The 16,017-nt window shown below is 38.2% G+C and overlaps 2 protein-coding genes across 2 annotated transcripts; one reads left to right on the forward strand and one right to left on the reverse strand.

Moving 5' to 3' along the window:
* Positions 1–1,836: 1,836 nt before the first annotated feature.
* Positions 1,837–4,271, forward strand: LOC108868287 (QWRF motif-containing protein 7-like). The gene is given in 6 exon segments (XM_048564891.1): positions 1,837–2,477; positions 2,844–2,997; positions 2,999–3,082; positions 3,168–3,257; positions 3,374–3,469; positions 4,194–4,271. Coding segments are annotated over 6 exon segments (1,143 nt in total).
* A 2,968-nt stretch (positions 4,272–7,239) lies between these two features.
* LOC103959862 (leucine-rich repeat receptor-like protein kinase TDR) lies at positions 7,240–12,350 on the reverse strand. Its single transcript, XM_048565645.1, has 2 exons — positions 8,919–12,350; positions 7,240–7,815 (listed from the first exon to the last, which is right to left on the reverse strand). The coding sequence occupies exons 1-2, from the start codon at positions 11,593–11,595 to the stop codon at positions 7,394–7,396; spliced, it is 3,099 nt and encodes a 1,032-aa protein (XP_048421602.1). The 5' UTR covers positions 11,596–12,350; the 3' UTR covers positions 7,240–7,393.
* Positions 12,351–16,017: the final 3,667 nt, after the last annotated feature.

The following is a 16,017-nucleotide window of genomic DNA, read 5'->3' on the forward strand; positions in this document are numbered from 1 at the left end:
TTACAATGTTAAAGGTGACGACTTTAGTGTGAATTTTATCGTAGTTGATAGCGACTTATAAATGCCTCACCCCAGTACCAATGCTTCGTCCAGCCAACCATGGTTGATCAGTGCTCCGAGCATACCTCTTTTTTGCATGCCTCATTTTCCACACATTGCCCACCTCGTTTGTGCACAACTTTTTTCTACCTTGTTTTTTGTGAACGGTGCCTACCTCATTTTTTGTAAGCGGAGCCTGCTTTGTTTTATATGCACAGATGTGACATCCCATATCGTTCAGGGGAGTGATTCTTATATGTATATTCTCATCCCTACCTAGCACGAGGCTTTTTGGGAGCTCACTGGCTTCGGGTTCTATGGGAACTCCGAAGTTAAGCGAGTAGTGCACGAGAGCACTCCCAGGATGGGTGACCCATTGGGAAGTTCTCGTGTGAGTTCCCAGAAACAAAACCGTGAGGGCGTGGTCAGGGCCTAAAGCGAACAATATCGTGCTATAGTAGTGGAGCAGGCCCGGGAGGTATCAAGGCCTAACCCGGGTCGTGATGTGCCAACGAGGACGTTGGGCCACTAAGGGGGGTGGATTGTGACATCCCACATCGCCCAGGTGAGTGATCCTTATATGTATATTCTCATCCCTACCTAGCACGAGGCCTTTTGGGAGCTCACTGGCTTCAGGTTTCATGGGAACTCCGAAGTTAAGCGAGTAGCGCACGAGAGCACTCCCAGGATGGGTGACCCATTGGGAAGTTCTCATGTGAGTTCCTAGAAACAAAACCATGAGGGCGTGGTCGGGGCCCAAAGTGGACAATATCGTGCTACGGTGGTGGAGCGGGCCCGGGAAGTGGTCCCCCTAGGTCGGGATGTGACAACAGAACCCACGTTACCCACCACATATCCGCTTTGGTGCTTACTTTGCCTTCTACTTCAGCACACCGCCGCGAACTTTCCACAGTCATGAGCATGTTTAACGCCATTGACGAAGTGAGGGTCTTGCGTGTTTGGTAACGTCTCGAGAATGTGCTTATCACCCCTGCCCTTCCAAAATGAGTGAACCTTATTTTGGCAATGTTTTGGGCCTCACTACTATTTATTCCACTTATTGTTTAGTTTTCGTCTTAAATATTCTATTAAATATACATTTGAGGCTCAATAAATGGTAAAACCAATTCCAAGTGCCTTATAAAATTTTCCTTAACTTATACGAAAAATATTTGGTGAGAATAAAAAATTTGCGTTTTTCCTAAAAATTATGTTAACACTCACGGTTTTTAGTCGGTTTTACAATTTTGTGCAAAGTTCATTATAATGCATAGTTTTTATTTTTGGGTTGTTCTATTCACACATACTTTTTTACTTCCCACACAATCCTCTTAATTTCTGGTCATATGATCGAATAAATTTAAGAAAAATTAAAGGATGAAAATTAACAAACAGTGTGTGGAAGGTAAAAATAAGTGTAGATATCACATTGTAAAAATAGAATCATGCATAGTTGCTATATATATTTATTTTTTTTCTGAAGCGTTGACAAATGAAATAGAGTAACCTATAAGGTTGGTGGGAACATTCTTATGTATTCCAGAGTACTATCCGATATTTCGAGTATTTAAAATTTAAAATTTTTGTTTAAAATATAAAAATTAAGATTTAATGATTCTTGAAGGTTGGTGAGTACATACTGACCAACATGACCTGATGAATTAATTAAACTCTATTTTGCATGCTGAATCCCAACGTGCGACCAACTTCCCTCAACATCCATTCTTCTTAAATATTAATCAAAGTCATCACTGAAATTAGTCCCAGAAATTAGTTCTTGAGATGGAAAACACATACATGTCACGCAGGCAGCAGCAGCAATCCAGCCCTCGACTTCTCAGAAGCAGAAGTGGAACTTCTTCGACCCCGACCCTAACCCTACCGCAAAACGTTTCACGTTCATGCACTACCACGCCAAACAACAGCCAAAGATTCGTCACCCCCCGGCGCTCGAAATCCACCGTAAAATCAAGAACCAATAAGAATCACGAGGAAGAGAAAGTACACGCACTCAAGCAAAAGAAAGGTGGCCAAGAAGATATCATTATTGGACAACAAGGTACTAATAATTTCGGTCTAAATACTAGTTTTGCTAAGTTGCAGCGAGGGAGTACTAGTCCTAGTCCAAGTCCACGCCCTAGAATATCAGTGTCCGTGCCGTCTCCGTCTGCATGGGCTTTGTCCCCAGGGCGGTCTTTGCCGCGCAAGGTGACACCGGATCCCCCAGCGGCAGCGCCTTCGACAAGGGCAGCTAGGGTTAAGTCTAGTGGTGGCGGGGTTGGTGGGGTTTTAAAGTATTTTAGGCTGCAGAAGAAAGTGCCGCCGATACAAGAGGAGGACTTCCACCGGTTTCGGATTTTGCATAATAGGCTGCTGCAGTGGAGGTTTGCAAACGCCAGAGGTGAGGCTGCTAAGCTTGCTACACAGAAAATTTCACAGGTACTAGTTATACATTAATGCTTAATTACTACATTGCCTCTGACGGTGTTGTAAATTACAATTTGCCTCATGATGTTCCCATGACCCAGTTCACCCCCTAAACCATGTTGTCGTTGCCCACTTTTTTCACGCCGTTAAATTCCCGTCAAATATACCGTCCAACATGTTTTCGAGGCATGAACAGGGTCTGATATTGTGCTTATTTGTGTTTAAGTGAGAGTCAAATGTAACGAGCTTTATTTGTACCACACCAACACTTAAGCATTATTGGAACACACTTTTGAGGGGTAACATGGTAAATGAGGCCTACTAGTTAACTGGTGCACTATGTAAATTTGCTTAATAAATTGTCTTTTATTTTTCAGGATAAAATTGTTTAGTGTGTGGCTTAGAACATTGAAAGTGAGAAACTTCATCCTAGACAAAAGAATACAAGTGCAAAAGGTCAAGCATGAGATTAAGGTGTACCAGATTTTGAACCCACAAATTTTCCTACTGAATGAATGGGGAAAATTGGATAAAAAAAAATTAAGAATCCATCAGCAGGTTGGTGAGAAAATTGTCAGGAATTTCAAACACAATCCCTTTGGTCAATGATGCTAAGGTATAAGTTCAACTCTCTCTTTTAGTCGGGATAGTTTGTCCGTTTGTTACACTTAAGTTTGAATCTCTCTTTCCGTATATTGCAGGCAGATGTGGCATCTGTATACGAAGCCATGACCCCGGCCATGGCTGCGATGGAAGGTAATTTAGCAATGCTCTCTAAACTGCTGCCGCAGGTTAGTTCCTCTTTATACAGTTAATTAAAGTAGAAAAAAGCCTAATTTAGTTTGGTATCTTCCATTGGATCATTATTTGTATATAATTAAGTTCTAATTCGGATGATTTTCTTCAGCTGGAAAAGGTCCTTTACATGGTTACGGAGCTATTAATCGCACATAAACAACAGAGAGACCTGGATAGTAATTTAGCCTTGGTTTCTGCACTTGCGGTGAGTCGTATTATCTTTCTGTCAAGCTCACGCAATTTTCTGATTTATATATGGAATGGATCGACGACACAACTTTTTTTACATAATTTTTTACACGTGTTTTTATGGGTCCATTTTGTAATGTTGTTCAATGATCCAATTCTTCTATATTTAAGATCTTCCCTCATGATTCATGTCTACAAAATATCACCAAAATCTGCGACCATATGACTGTTGATTTAAGAGTTTAAGTTGTTTTTAGAGAATAATATTCATTTATTTTCTTCACTACAAATGAATGTCTTAATCGCCTTAAATTTGTTGAATTTTTGCAAAGATAATTTATGAATGATCTAAAAGATAGATGGTTCGGAACATTAAAATAATTACATAGTAGACCTCACAAAAATATGTGTCAAAAGTTATGTAAAAAAAAAAAAGAAAGATGGCATGGATGCGCCCCACACACACACACACACATATATATATATATATGAACATACCATAGCAAAATCATTTTCAGTAACTGAATTTTCAAATAGCGATTATTATTCAAATTTACATTATTAATGAAGGAGAAAAACTTAAGCACGGATACCTCCGATCGTAGGGAACCCCCCAAAAAAAGCACCAGAGTTTTCTGAATTTAAAAATTTAATGTGAGTAAGATTTTGCAAATTTAACATATTTTTAGAGGCAAATAATTAATTGGAGGTTGTAAATTGATCTTATCTTTTATTAACAGGAGGAGGAGGCAAGTGTAAGAGCACATCTCATCCAATTGGAATCAATGTACCTCTTGCCCCCCAACAAATTCTTATAAATTTGATCAATGAAAAGGTCATCTTCTACTTAGATGATCCTTCGATCGTTGTGCTCATCTTCATTTACCTCCAGTGTGATCTTTTATGGCATCAATTCTTGTTCAATAGTAGGACATGCTAGAGAAAAAAAATAGTTATCCCAACGTGCATATCGCACTTTTCCTATAACAAACATCACGTTTTGTTCTGATGTGTATATCCTTTTGTTTCTGTAACAAACATCATATGTTGTCCAGTGTGCATACCGACATTTGCCGTACTACATATAAGGTGATCTTGGTCCATGCATGTATGAAAATCTTGAACATAGTTGAACCCATTGCTTATTTGGTGCTTTCATCCTTTCGATTGAGTTTTATTTTTATTTTATCAGGTTATATATGCCAAGCTTAATTATTTCTTTAGATATAGACCCTTGAAATTCCTATTTTCCAAATAAAAACCCATCTAAATTTAAACATTCAAATAAAACCCAAATTTCAAATAGCCTACCATGTAGACAAATATATGACCAACTATTACAATACAATTACAACTTATGCCATAGAATCCTAATTTGGTCAATAAATGTTATTACTCATCCTAATTATGATGAGCAATTAAATCCATATGGATATTTTACCTTTCTTGTATCATAAATATTAGCAACATATATAAATTAATTTACCAAATTTAAAAGAGAAACACAATCTTGTACGGAAAAAATAATATTGTTATGTAATTACCTACATACAAATTAATTTACCTACTTATAAAATATTATACTAATAAACCTGCATTTTGAATCATGTAATTACCTACATACAAATATTATACTAATTTACCAACATTTAAATTAATTTACCTACTTATAAAATATTATACTAATTTACCTACATTTAAATTAATTTACCTACTTATTAATATTATACTAATTTACCTACTTATTAATATTATACTAATTTACCTACATTTAAATTAATTTGTGCTTGTAGGCAATTAAATAAACTTTTAATCTAATGCACATAAATCATGTAGGTAACTTAGACCATTTTGAAAGTAAACTAGACCCTTTAAATTTTGGTTTGATGTAATAGGTAAATTAGACTATTTTGTAGGTAAGAATTGTGCGGAACATATAGCTTTTGTTTTGTGTATTAGGGATTGAAATATTAGCCGAAACTGTTTTAGGTTTATTGTTGTGTTGGTAGGTAAATTAACTTATATATGTAATGCACAAAATTATGAAATTAGTATTATTATTTTTCAATTGGCAGGTTATAACAATTTGAAAGTTAATACATTGAATATGCAATGAATGGCATGAATTATTTTGTAAAATATATAAAATTAATTAAATGGATATAACAAGTAACTGATCCAAAAACCTCTTCCAAGTATTAATAGGGGTAGTTTAGGCATTCGAAAAATACACAATTTGAAAAGTCAAACTTAATTAAAGTATTTGTTTAATTGGAGGCTAGTCAATGGGCTTTATTCAAGAAAACAAAAGGAGATGGGTTTTAGTAGAGGAAAATATAGTTTCAAGGGGTAATATCAAATTTTCAGCTTAATTATTAGTATATTACTCAATAGCCTAAGCTTGGCGGGAAAAAGAGTATGTGTGCACCCGTAGGTCTAATGGGCTTGAAAATTCAGCCCATTCAACCCTCTTACTTAAGGCCTCTTCCAACTATGAAAAGAATGATAAAATGAGCTTGTTTTTACCTTTGTTACACAATCTAATTAGCCTTAATAGCAAGTAATTTTCTGATCCAAAATAAGTCAAAGTAACTTCAAACGAAAATAGTAGTTGGTCACTGAGGCAGAGAAGAATCCAAGTTCTGGTGCCCAACAATATAATACCGAGGGCAGTTAAACCCTTCAACAAAATTGAAGTTTACCGCCATAATCAATTCTCGGGATGTAGATGTTAAATATTTCAAGAATATATTTATATATTCACGTTGGCTGAAAAATTGGGTATTTACCCAACCGTTGCTTCTCTTCGAGTGAAACATTGCAGCTATTAGTTTTTAATAAATATATAACATACTACATATTATATGTGTGTGTGTGTGTGAAAATTGATAGTACCAAAATGAAAAATACGTACTGAATCCTACTTCCCCATATACGCCATACGCAAACTACACACACGTACATGAATACATGTGCATATGTGTATACATAAGAATCTGTACACACACGTACATGAATACATGCGTATATGTGTATATGTAAGAATCTGTGTGCATAAAGTCCAATGATATGCTAATCATAAACATATTAAGTGAATTCATATTTAGGTTGCAGGCATGCAGCTGCCGAGCATACAATTTTTCGGTATATCACAAGAAGTAACTTAGGGCCTCTTAAATTTCAAGTAGACGGATCATGAGCCCACTCCAACAACATCGATACTGTCTCCATTTGGACACTTGCTCAATCTGTCAGGTGTGGGGTTTTAATACAAAGGCATCGATGTTAGTTAGACTGAGGTAATTCTATTTAAAGGAGTGTTAGTTAAAATAGGGTAATATTATTTAAAAGACTTGTTCTCAAGCCTTCTGACGGATGTGAGACATAGGAATTCTAACAGGGCCATGATGAACAATAAAAGTTTCAAAAGTTTGCTAATCTAGAAAAGCAGGAGTAGCACAAACAATTCACAGTGTTAGAACAGAAGGTAAAAAGATAGTCAAAGTTTCACATCCCGACCCTTAATTTATGTCCACTACTTCCACATCACTTCCCACCAGAATGTTCTTGAGTGACATTAAGCTTGTAATACACATCATGTGCTTTCGATGCATGCAAGTTTCTCACCGTGTACAAAAATCTTGATAATATTAGTTGAACTCACTTAGGACTTGTTGGAAAGTATATTATAAATAATTGAAAAAGTTTTTGGTAAAAATATATAACACTTAATTAATTTATACACATACATGCACAAACCCAAAACCATATATAAGAACATAATAGTAACACTTGAGAAAATTTCCATTAAAATAAAAGTAAAATAAGAAATCACTTCTCCTATACCAATCCCCACCATTTGAAAAATAACATTAAAAAAAAAAAACCCAAAAAAAATTAAAAACCCCTCTAAGGCTTTTAAAAGTAATAAATAATCCTATTAACATTCCGCTGCTGGCTTTTGTGGCAAAGGAATATCATGATACTCAGCACAACCACTCCCATTGTGGCCATGCCCAACACTAGCTAGCAACTTCCTCTTGGGCTTGGCCTCGAGCAGCATCAACACCACGTCCCTCATCGACGGCCGGTCCGCGGGGTTCTGGCTCGCGCAGAGCAAAGCAATCCTAAGCATCTGCATCATCTCCTCCCTCACCGGCTCGCAACCCGCCCCTGCATTCTTGTCCAAAACGTCATTGATCCCGTCTTTCATCTTGATCTTCGACCTAACCCAATGCACAATGCTATTCCCGTCTCCAAACTCGGCGTCGACCGATCTTTTCCCGCTTAAGATCTCCATCAGCACCACCCCATAGCTGTATATATCACTCTTTTCATCTACTTGTAGGGTATAAGCATATTCTGCGAAAAACAAGAACAAAGTTAACTTACTATTTTTTTCAATTACAAACGATGGTGCTTCGTAAGTTTTGCTACTCTAAACGAAAAAGAGAAGATTTGAATCCAAAATGCAGTAAGTTGAATAAAAATGTCATATCCACCAAGCAGAGCTGCTCTCCTAATGTTCTCATTTCAAGGACAAGTGAAGTCCATTTTCATATGAACTATCAGATTAATCTTACGGTAGATTAAACTATCAACTTAAATAATCTATGTTACGTGAAAACAAAATACTAATTAATAAAACAAAAGAACAAAAAAAAAAAAAAAAAAAAGAAGAGAAGAGAAGAAGGTTTCACGTCATGTCGAATCTCATCCATCTTCAAAATCTATTATTCGCATCAAAGATCTAAACCCAGCAAATCGAATTGAATAAAACCCTAATAACTTTACACGTCCAATATCATCAAATCTTTTATTTATGTTAATTAACCACATTTTGAATGAAGATAAAATTAACCACATTTTAAATGAAGATAAGGTGCATGGCCCCAAAGTTGATGTGGTATTTCAATCAATGTCAACTTTTTTTTTACCTTTTTCTTTGTGGGTTTATGTAATGTGAACTAAGTAATAGTGATTTGTAATTTTTATACATGGAGATCCGACCATCTTAAGAATTTCATCATAGTTGTGCAGATAAAGGATCCAAAAGAGAAAACAAAATTGTTACACCTTTTGACCAAATGGACCAACCATCTTAATATTTCCATTTGGATTATGTAACTAATATTACAAATGGAATTTAGTAAGTGACGGTTGCTTTTAGGAATAAACATTCCTTTGGTTGATTAACCCCAACACACTAGATAATTTAGATTTCGTCATCCAACAAAACGAATTTTTAACAACAAAGCCAAAACCACAAATAACAAACAAAAACAAGCATCACCTAACTAACTTATGCGAGAGGTCAAATATTTATAGTACACATAATATGCACGGATATAATCGAATATTAATTTTTTTTTTTTAACCAGTCTATAAATGCATAATATTCTACTCATGATAATCTTCCACAAATTAAAACAATATGAGAAATGGAAATTGATGAATCAACTCACCTGGTGCAATGTAGCCATAGGAGCCGGCGATGACAGACATGGACTCATCGCTCTGGATCAACTTGGCCACCCCGAAATCTGCCACCCTAGCCTCCATTTCACTATCCAATAAGATATTACTCGGCTTAAGATCACGGTGCACAATCACCGGGTCACAGTCGTGGTGCAGGTAGCAAATTCCCTGCGCCACGCCGAGGGCGATCTTGTATCTCGTGACCCAATCCGCCCCCAAATTCTGAGCCTTGTTTTTGCCATGCAACAGATCATCTAAATTGCCATTGGGCATGTACTCGTAGAGCAGCATGGTGATGTCCCTGTTGCAGCAGCATCCTAACAATCTCACAATGTTCCTGTGCCTAACGTTCCCCAACACCTCCACTTCAGCCAGAACTCCTCTTCGCCGTCGGATCACAATACTACTGTTCTCCTTCTGTTTCCCCCACAGTTTCTTCACCGCTATGATCTCGCCACCTGGCATCTCAGCTCTATAAACCGTCCCCGTGGACCCCATCCCTATAATCTTATTACTCATCTCCAGGCACTCCAACACGTCATCCGCCGTGAAATTTAACCGCTGGAAAGCGGTTAATTTCCACGGTCCGATCTGCTGACTTTCGTCCATCTGACGGCTGTAATTGGCGTGGAAGCAGCGGGTCCCAGCAACGAGAACAAAAAGCCCGATACCGAAAGCAGCCGCCATAATCCATACTATCGCGCCTGCCGTCTTCTTCGGCTGCTCGTGGCCGCGAACGTCCACGGCTCCGGCTGACAACGTGTCACAGGGCTTCCCCAGAACGCCGCCACATAATCCTTCATTCCCCAAAAACGACGTCGGATGGAGATTCAGGAAAATCGAACCGGACGGGATCGGACCGGTCAACAAATTAAACGAAACGTTGAAGCTCTCCAGCGTGCTACAGTTCTCGAAGTTGGACGGAATCGTGCCGGAGAGAAAATTACGGGAGAGGTCGAGGTCGGTAATGGAGGGCAAAGCGGAGATTTCCCATGGGATAATGCCGGTGAGAGAATTGCGGCTCAGATTCAAGCTGAGAAGCTTCTCGCAGTGCCCGATGTCCCACGGGATCGAGCCGTTAAAGTCGTTACGTTGGAGTTCGATCTTGTACAGGCTTTTGCAGCCGATGAAGTCGGGGATTTTACCGGTGAGGTGGCCGGAACTGGCGGAGAAGATCTGGAGATTTGGTGCACGCCAAATGTTCGACGGAAGGACTGAGTGAAGTGGGTTCAGTGAAATGTTCAAGTAACTGAGCTCTTCGGCATTGCCGAGATCTTCAGGTATCGCGCCGGTGAAATTGTTGCCGCTCAAATCGACGTAGGTCAAATTGGGTAACAACCCGAAACCCGTCGGAACCGACCCATTGATTTGGTTGTCCTGGATTCGGAGTCGTAAAAGAGAATTGCAGTTTGCTAACGTTTTGGGAAGTGGGTCGGTGAACCTGTTGGAGAAAAGTATGAGCTTTTGGAGCTTGTTGCCATTGCAGAGATTTGGCGGGATCGGTCCGGTGAGAGAATTGGAGGAAACGTCGACTCGCAGGAGCTTCCCACTGAATCCTAAGCTCTGGGGGAGGACACCCGTCAGTGAATTGTTCCAGAGGAGGAGGTTTTCCAAGTTGGGCAGCTCTCCCATTTTTTCCGGGATTTCTCCGACGAGAAAGTTGTTCATCAGGCTTATATTAGTCAGCCTTTTCAACGTTACAATTTCCGGTGGGATTGAGCCGGAGAGCTGATTATCCGACAAATCGAAAGTCTTCAGACCCTGTAAGCGGCCTAGAGTAGCCGGAATAAATCCCGAAAATCGGTTCTTGAAGAGCAGCAATGTGTCGAGCATGGTTAAGTTGCCGAGCTCCGACGGGAGAGCGCCGGAGAGAAAGGCGTTGGAGACGTCCAAGTACGTGAGATTTGACAGCATTGCGAGTTGTGCAGGAAACCCACCTGAATACTCGTTGTACCCGATCTCCATCCGGGTCAGCTCCGATAAGAAGCCCAATTGCGGTGGAATTGAACCGTTAAGTGCATTTCCGGCGAGGTAAAGGAATTTCAATCTCGGGAAACTTCCGTACCCTTCCGGGATTTCGCCGTCGAAGTAGCTTCCGCCAAGGTTGAGCCGCTCGAGATACCGGAGTTTGATGAATTCCTGAGGCAATGGGCCGGTGAAGCTGTTGCTGTAAGCGGTGAAGATTCTTAAAAACCTGAGCTTTGAAATCCCAGGCGGGAAATCCGACTTGAAGTCGTTGTGGCTGATGTCGAGGATCCTTAAGTTGCCGAGCTCGAAAATGGCGGGAGGGAGAGGGCCGTCGAAGGCGTTGCCGCTCAAATTGAGGTAGATTAGGGAAGAAAGTTGGCGGATTTGAGGTGGGATTTGGCCGGAGAGGTTGCGGCGTGAGAGGTCGAGGGCGACGACTTGGGAGGTGTTGGGGTGGCATTTAACGCCGGACCACGAACACCAACCTGAGACGCCGCCGTTTTGTTGGAAATTGGGCAGAACCCAGTCGTGAAAGGAGGAGAAAGGGTCTTTGAGGGAGGACTTGAGAGAGAGCAGAGCAATGAGCTGGAAAGAGAGAGAAGAAGAGGAAGAAGAGCAGAGAGTTATGGAGGTCTGGAGAGAGAAGAAGAGGATGAGAGAGAGAGGGAAGGAGGAGGAAAAGGAAGGAACTTTCATGGTTTAGGGGGTGTGGGGAAGGAGGTGGTGGGTGAGAGTGAGAGGGAAAGAGTGTTAGGAAATTTAAGGGAAGAGAGGTTTTGATGGCTGCTTCTGTTCAAGAGAGAAGTGCTTTTCAGGAGTGCTGGGGGCAGAGGGTGTTTCATGATCACCATCATTAGGTCTTTTGCTCCAGTGGGATTTCTTGGTGGACTTCAAATTCTAGTGAGAGAAACTAGAGAGAGAAAGAAAGAAGCAAAGAAATACATACTTCTTCTCCTCCCTTCTCTCTCTCTCTCTCTCTACTAATATAATCTTTGGATTTCAATTTCAATTTCCATGGCTGGTTTTCTCTCTCTAGTTTTTTCTGTTTGTGTCTCTCTCTCACCTCCTGCAGCTGCAGTGGTGCTACTGCTGGGGTATTCTACCTTTGTCTAATACAATCCTTTTGGTTTTATTGGGATTTAAGTTTTCCTTTTCTTTTGGTTCTACTTTTCATCATTCCTTGGGGGTACCCTTTATCTTTGTGTCTAGCAAATTGGCAAATATTGTTATTTTCTAGCACAGTAGCAGTGACAAATGCCTCTCACAGGATCCAAGAAAGTCGTTCCAATTTCCCACCATATTCTCCTCCAATTTTTTTAAACATTTTGCTCCCATTCCCTTTTCTTTTCTTCTTTTTCTTCTTCCTTATTCCCAACATTTTCATCTTAATTATTTGATTTAAATTCGAATTAAATACTTTCTGGTAGATAATTAAACTCGTAATGACACGCCCTAATTGCTGATTCCAATGTTCGGAGAAAATTGAGATGGCCACGTGTTGGCTGATACTCGAGGAGTGCCGTAAGCTATTTTATCTTGCTTATGCTTTGAAATATCGATACATTATCGTATTTTAAACTTTAAAGATTTGTTTTTTTATTTATGATTATTATGTATTTGCCGCAATTTTGCATACATGTTTACATGTTCTTAGCTTAAGCATGATAGGATGAGTTTCGTCACTCTTCAAATGACGGTCAGCAAGTCACCATTTTGATGTCCTCCGAACACAGGAATTGGGGCGTGTCACTATGACTGTGTTTTACAAAATACACAAATAATATGTGAAAGATGGCGCCGATTTTTGAAATTCAAAAGAATTCCCCAAAATCCTACTTATTATTATTATTATTTATTTATTTATTTTTTTTTTGGGAAAAGAAAGTCGACCCACTGGGCTTCTAGGAAGATCTCTGTGGATTATTATTATATACGGGATATACTAGTTTTGTTTTTATTTAGATAATGTTTAGGAAAATAATGATGGCCATTAATTATTTTGTATAATTAAGCTTTGTTTAAAGTATTGTATGAAGCTTCCAACCCAATCATCTTCCTTCATTATGAAAATTTTTAGTGTGCTAGGAATATAATTTGATACATTAAGTATTATAATACAATTGATTAAATTTTCTTTTTCAATTTTCCAACTATATATTATTATATTTAATTTACAATATCGTATTTTTGAGACACTAAAAAATCGCTCCTCGTTATCTTATTCATCTGGATCCAGGTTTTGCTAGTACTTACACCCAACAACTTTTCTGGTGATTGCTTACACGATTGTCGATGATATTATTGGAACTTTTAAGGTTTAAGAGTAGCTTAAAGTATTAACAAAACTTAGATCAATATGTTTAGTTTATTAAAAGGGAAGTGTTATTGGTACTTCAAAAATCTCATTATACACTCCTCACAAGTGTATTTTTCTTTCTAAATGTAGAAAGTTTGGAGTGTAGAATGAGAATTTTGGAGTGCCAATAATAATTCCCTACTAAAAAAATATAAGATACCAGTACACAATAAGGCCATTGGAAGTCCAACACAAGTTGGCAAGGTCCCCGCCTTGTATAACATCCCCCTAAGTTTCGAGTCTCGCCATTAGTAGTCTTGTGTTGGTGGGCAACATGTAAAAATTAAAAAGGGGCACAAATTTGTCTATAAGTCCTCAAAGAAGTTTTTGGCATGCCCTAACCCTGAAATGTGGTAGTCTCCCCTCCCCTTAAACTTTTCTGTCACAAAAAAAAAAAAAAAAAAAAAAACAAAGAAGGTCATTAGGAATTAAAGTTTAATGTTCTATTTTGTTAATATTTATATTTCCGAAAATTGCACGTTATAAATAGGTTGTTGTAACTAAAATGATTAAGACATTAAAGTAGATATTTCGTTGAAGGCAACGGATATCGCTGTATCCATCAATATTTCCATACTATCTTGCCTCATTTTATTTTAATTCTTCACATTCTATTCTCTTCCAATAATCTTTCCTTTAATTTTTTCAATAATTTTCAAATGGCCACCTCTTTCAATAATCTTCCAATATGTCCGAAATCTTATTTTAATATGGTAATTTAATTTAATTAACTATAATAATTCAATTAAAATAATAAATTATGTTTGGTCTATGACATTTTGGCTCTCTCGGTTGGAGATGATTTTTTGTCAAAAAGGCTATGTTTGGTCTATAACTCTTTGACCCCCTCGGTTGGAGATGATATAAAATTTGGCCCTCCTTCGGTTAAATGGCCTTACATATTCTATATAGTCGCATTCTATGATGGTAGAATGGAGATTTCAAATTATAAGAATACTTGCTTTAGGCATGGCTTTTCAACTGCGCGTGCTGAGTGAGTGCCTCAGACGATGCTGCGTACCATCACGAGAGAGACGAGGAATTTGAAAGGGACGTCTTATGTTCTTATTCTTTCCATGCATTTCTTATCGGAACCAATTTACCATTCAACCATTCACATTCAGGTAAATTACCACAAATTCAATCTTTGGAGAGATTTAATTGCCAGGTATTCAAGCGGGTACTCGATGTGTTATGAAATAAATGGAGAGACACAGAAAATGCATAACTTCTTTCACTATTTTTTTTTGGACCAATGCTAGTTCTTTTTAGTACAACGATATATTTTATGCTAAGGAGAGGGAGGAGCTTGGCTAAGCAACAAAATGGACCTGATTTCGTATCGAATTCATCATCCACGAGATTCGAATTTAAAACATCTCACTTACAAGTAAATGAGAATATCACAAAGCCGTAGTATTGAGTGATTGGACCAATGCTAGTTTAACTACACTAAATTCATCTAGACTACAAAAAGAAAAAATTAAACACTAAACCTCAAATGTTAGAAAAATACACTGAATTACAGGTCACCTGTATATTGTTTTCTCAACTTATATTTTGACATATAGAGTACCGCTCAAATATGCGGTAACTGAAAAAGTCTCCGGAACTCTGAGAGAAGGCCAGGTCATGGTTGATGGGGCCATGAGAACGGTGGGGTGGCCAGGTGGGCCAAACTACGAGAGAATGTGTGACAGTGCTATAGTGCGGCTCAGGATCACTTTGTCTCCTTCGTACCCTTCACTTTGTCGTCTTGTCTAGTGGAAAGTTGTAACATCCTCGCCTTGTTCACAAATTTATTGTAAATATAATAGAGCAAATCATACTTTGCACCATGTAGTTTGTGGTCAATGACATTTTGATCTTTATTACTTAAAATTTGAGAAAATATACTTAATGTTAACAGTTGAACTATCAAATTAACTGTTATTCTTAGCGTCGTAATTTGGGAGTCCATTTTTTATTTTTACTAACATTATATCAGTGTCACATAAATTCACATTTTTACAGAAACAGTAAATATAAGAACTTTTTATTAAGAAAAAACAGTATAATCTCATGTAACATCAATTTAATGGTTCACGTAACATTAATTTAATGTTCGTATAAACATAAAACGTCCCAAATGAGAGCAAAATAAATCACGTAGTCGTTGAATGCGGTCCAATATCCTAGTGAGTAGGGTGTTAAGTTTTTACTCATGCGTCCCCGTAAATTATAGTAATAGTTTCGAATTCTTCAACCTCCCTTAATAATAAGAAATTAAAAAAAAAAAAACATAGTAGTTAACTTGATACATGCTGGTGATGTACCACTTTGTAATTACTTTAAACGGTTTTTTCTTCTCGACAAAGAACTTGTAACTCAAGTGTTTAAGGACAATTATTCTTGCACCCGAAAATCCTAGGTCCAATTCCCCTTCCTCGATAGTTTGTAGGAAAATTTTTAGATAATAAACATGGGTGCAAAATACAAGTAATCCTAAAAATAAAATTATAAATACAAATTAAGTAAAAAGAATGGGGTAAATATGAGAGAGCGGAACGTATAAAGTGCATGCGTTATTAGGGTAGAGGAAGGTATGAGGCCGCGTGACGGAGGTGACCACCACCACAATAGGGCATGGCATGGCACAACAGACACGAGGCATCAAGAGGCATGATGCGCAACAAGGCTCCTTTTGCCCCCCACGCCAACGCGTGATTTCATCTCAGTTTCTATAACGGTTGCTCCTCCTGCTCCGCCCACTTTCTTTTTCT

Source organism: the organism of the source record quoted next, unplaced genomic scaffold, assembly GCF_019419815.1.
Source record: "Pyrus x bretschneideri cultivar Hongxiangsu unplaced genomic scaffold, Pyrus_bretschneideri_v1 Contig4, whole genome shotgun sequence".
NCBI classification, from domain to species: Eukaryota; Viridiplantae; Streptophyta; class Magnoliopsida; order Rosales; family Rosaceae; genus Pyrus; species Pyrus x bretschneideri.

What these genes read in the sequence shown, in the direction of transcription:
- LOC103959862 (XM_048565645.1), bottom strand. Translation starts at nt 11,595, where the DNA reads ATGAAAGTTCCTTCCTTTTCCTCCTCCTTCCCTCTCTCTCTCATCCTC. An exon ending in CTATGGCTACATTGCACCAG is followed by an intron (nt 7,816 to 8,918) that starts GTGAGTTGATTC and finishes TGTTTTTCGCAG; the next exon opens with AATATGCTTATACCCTACAA.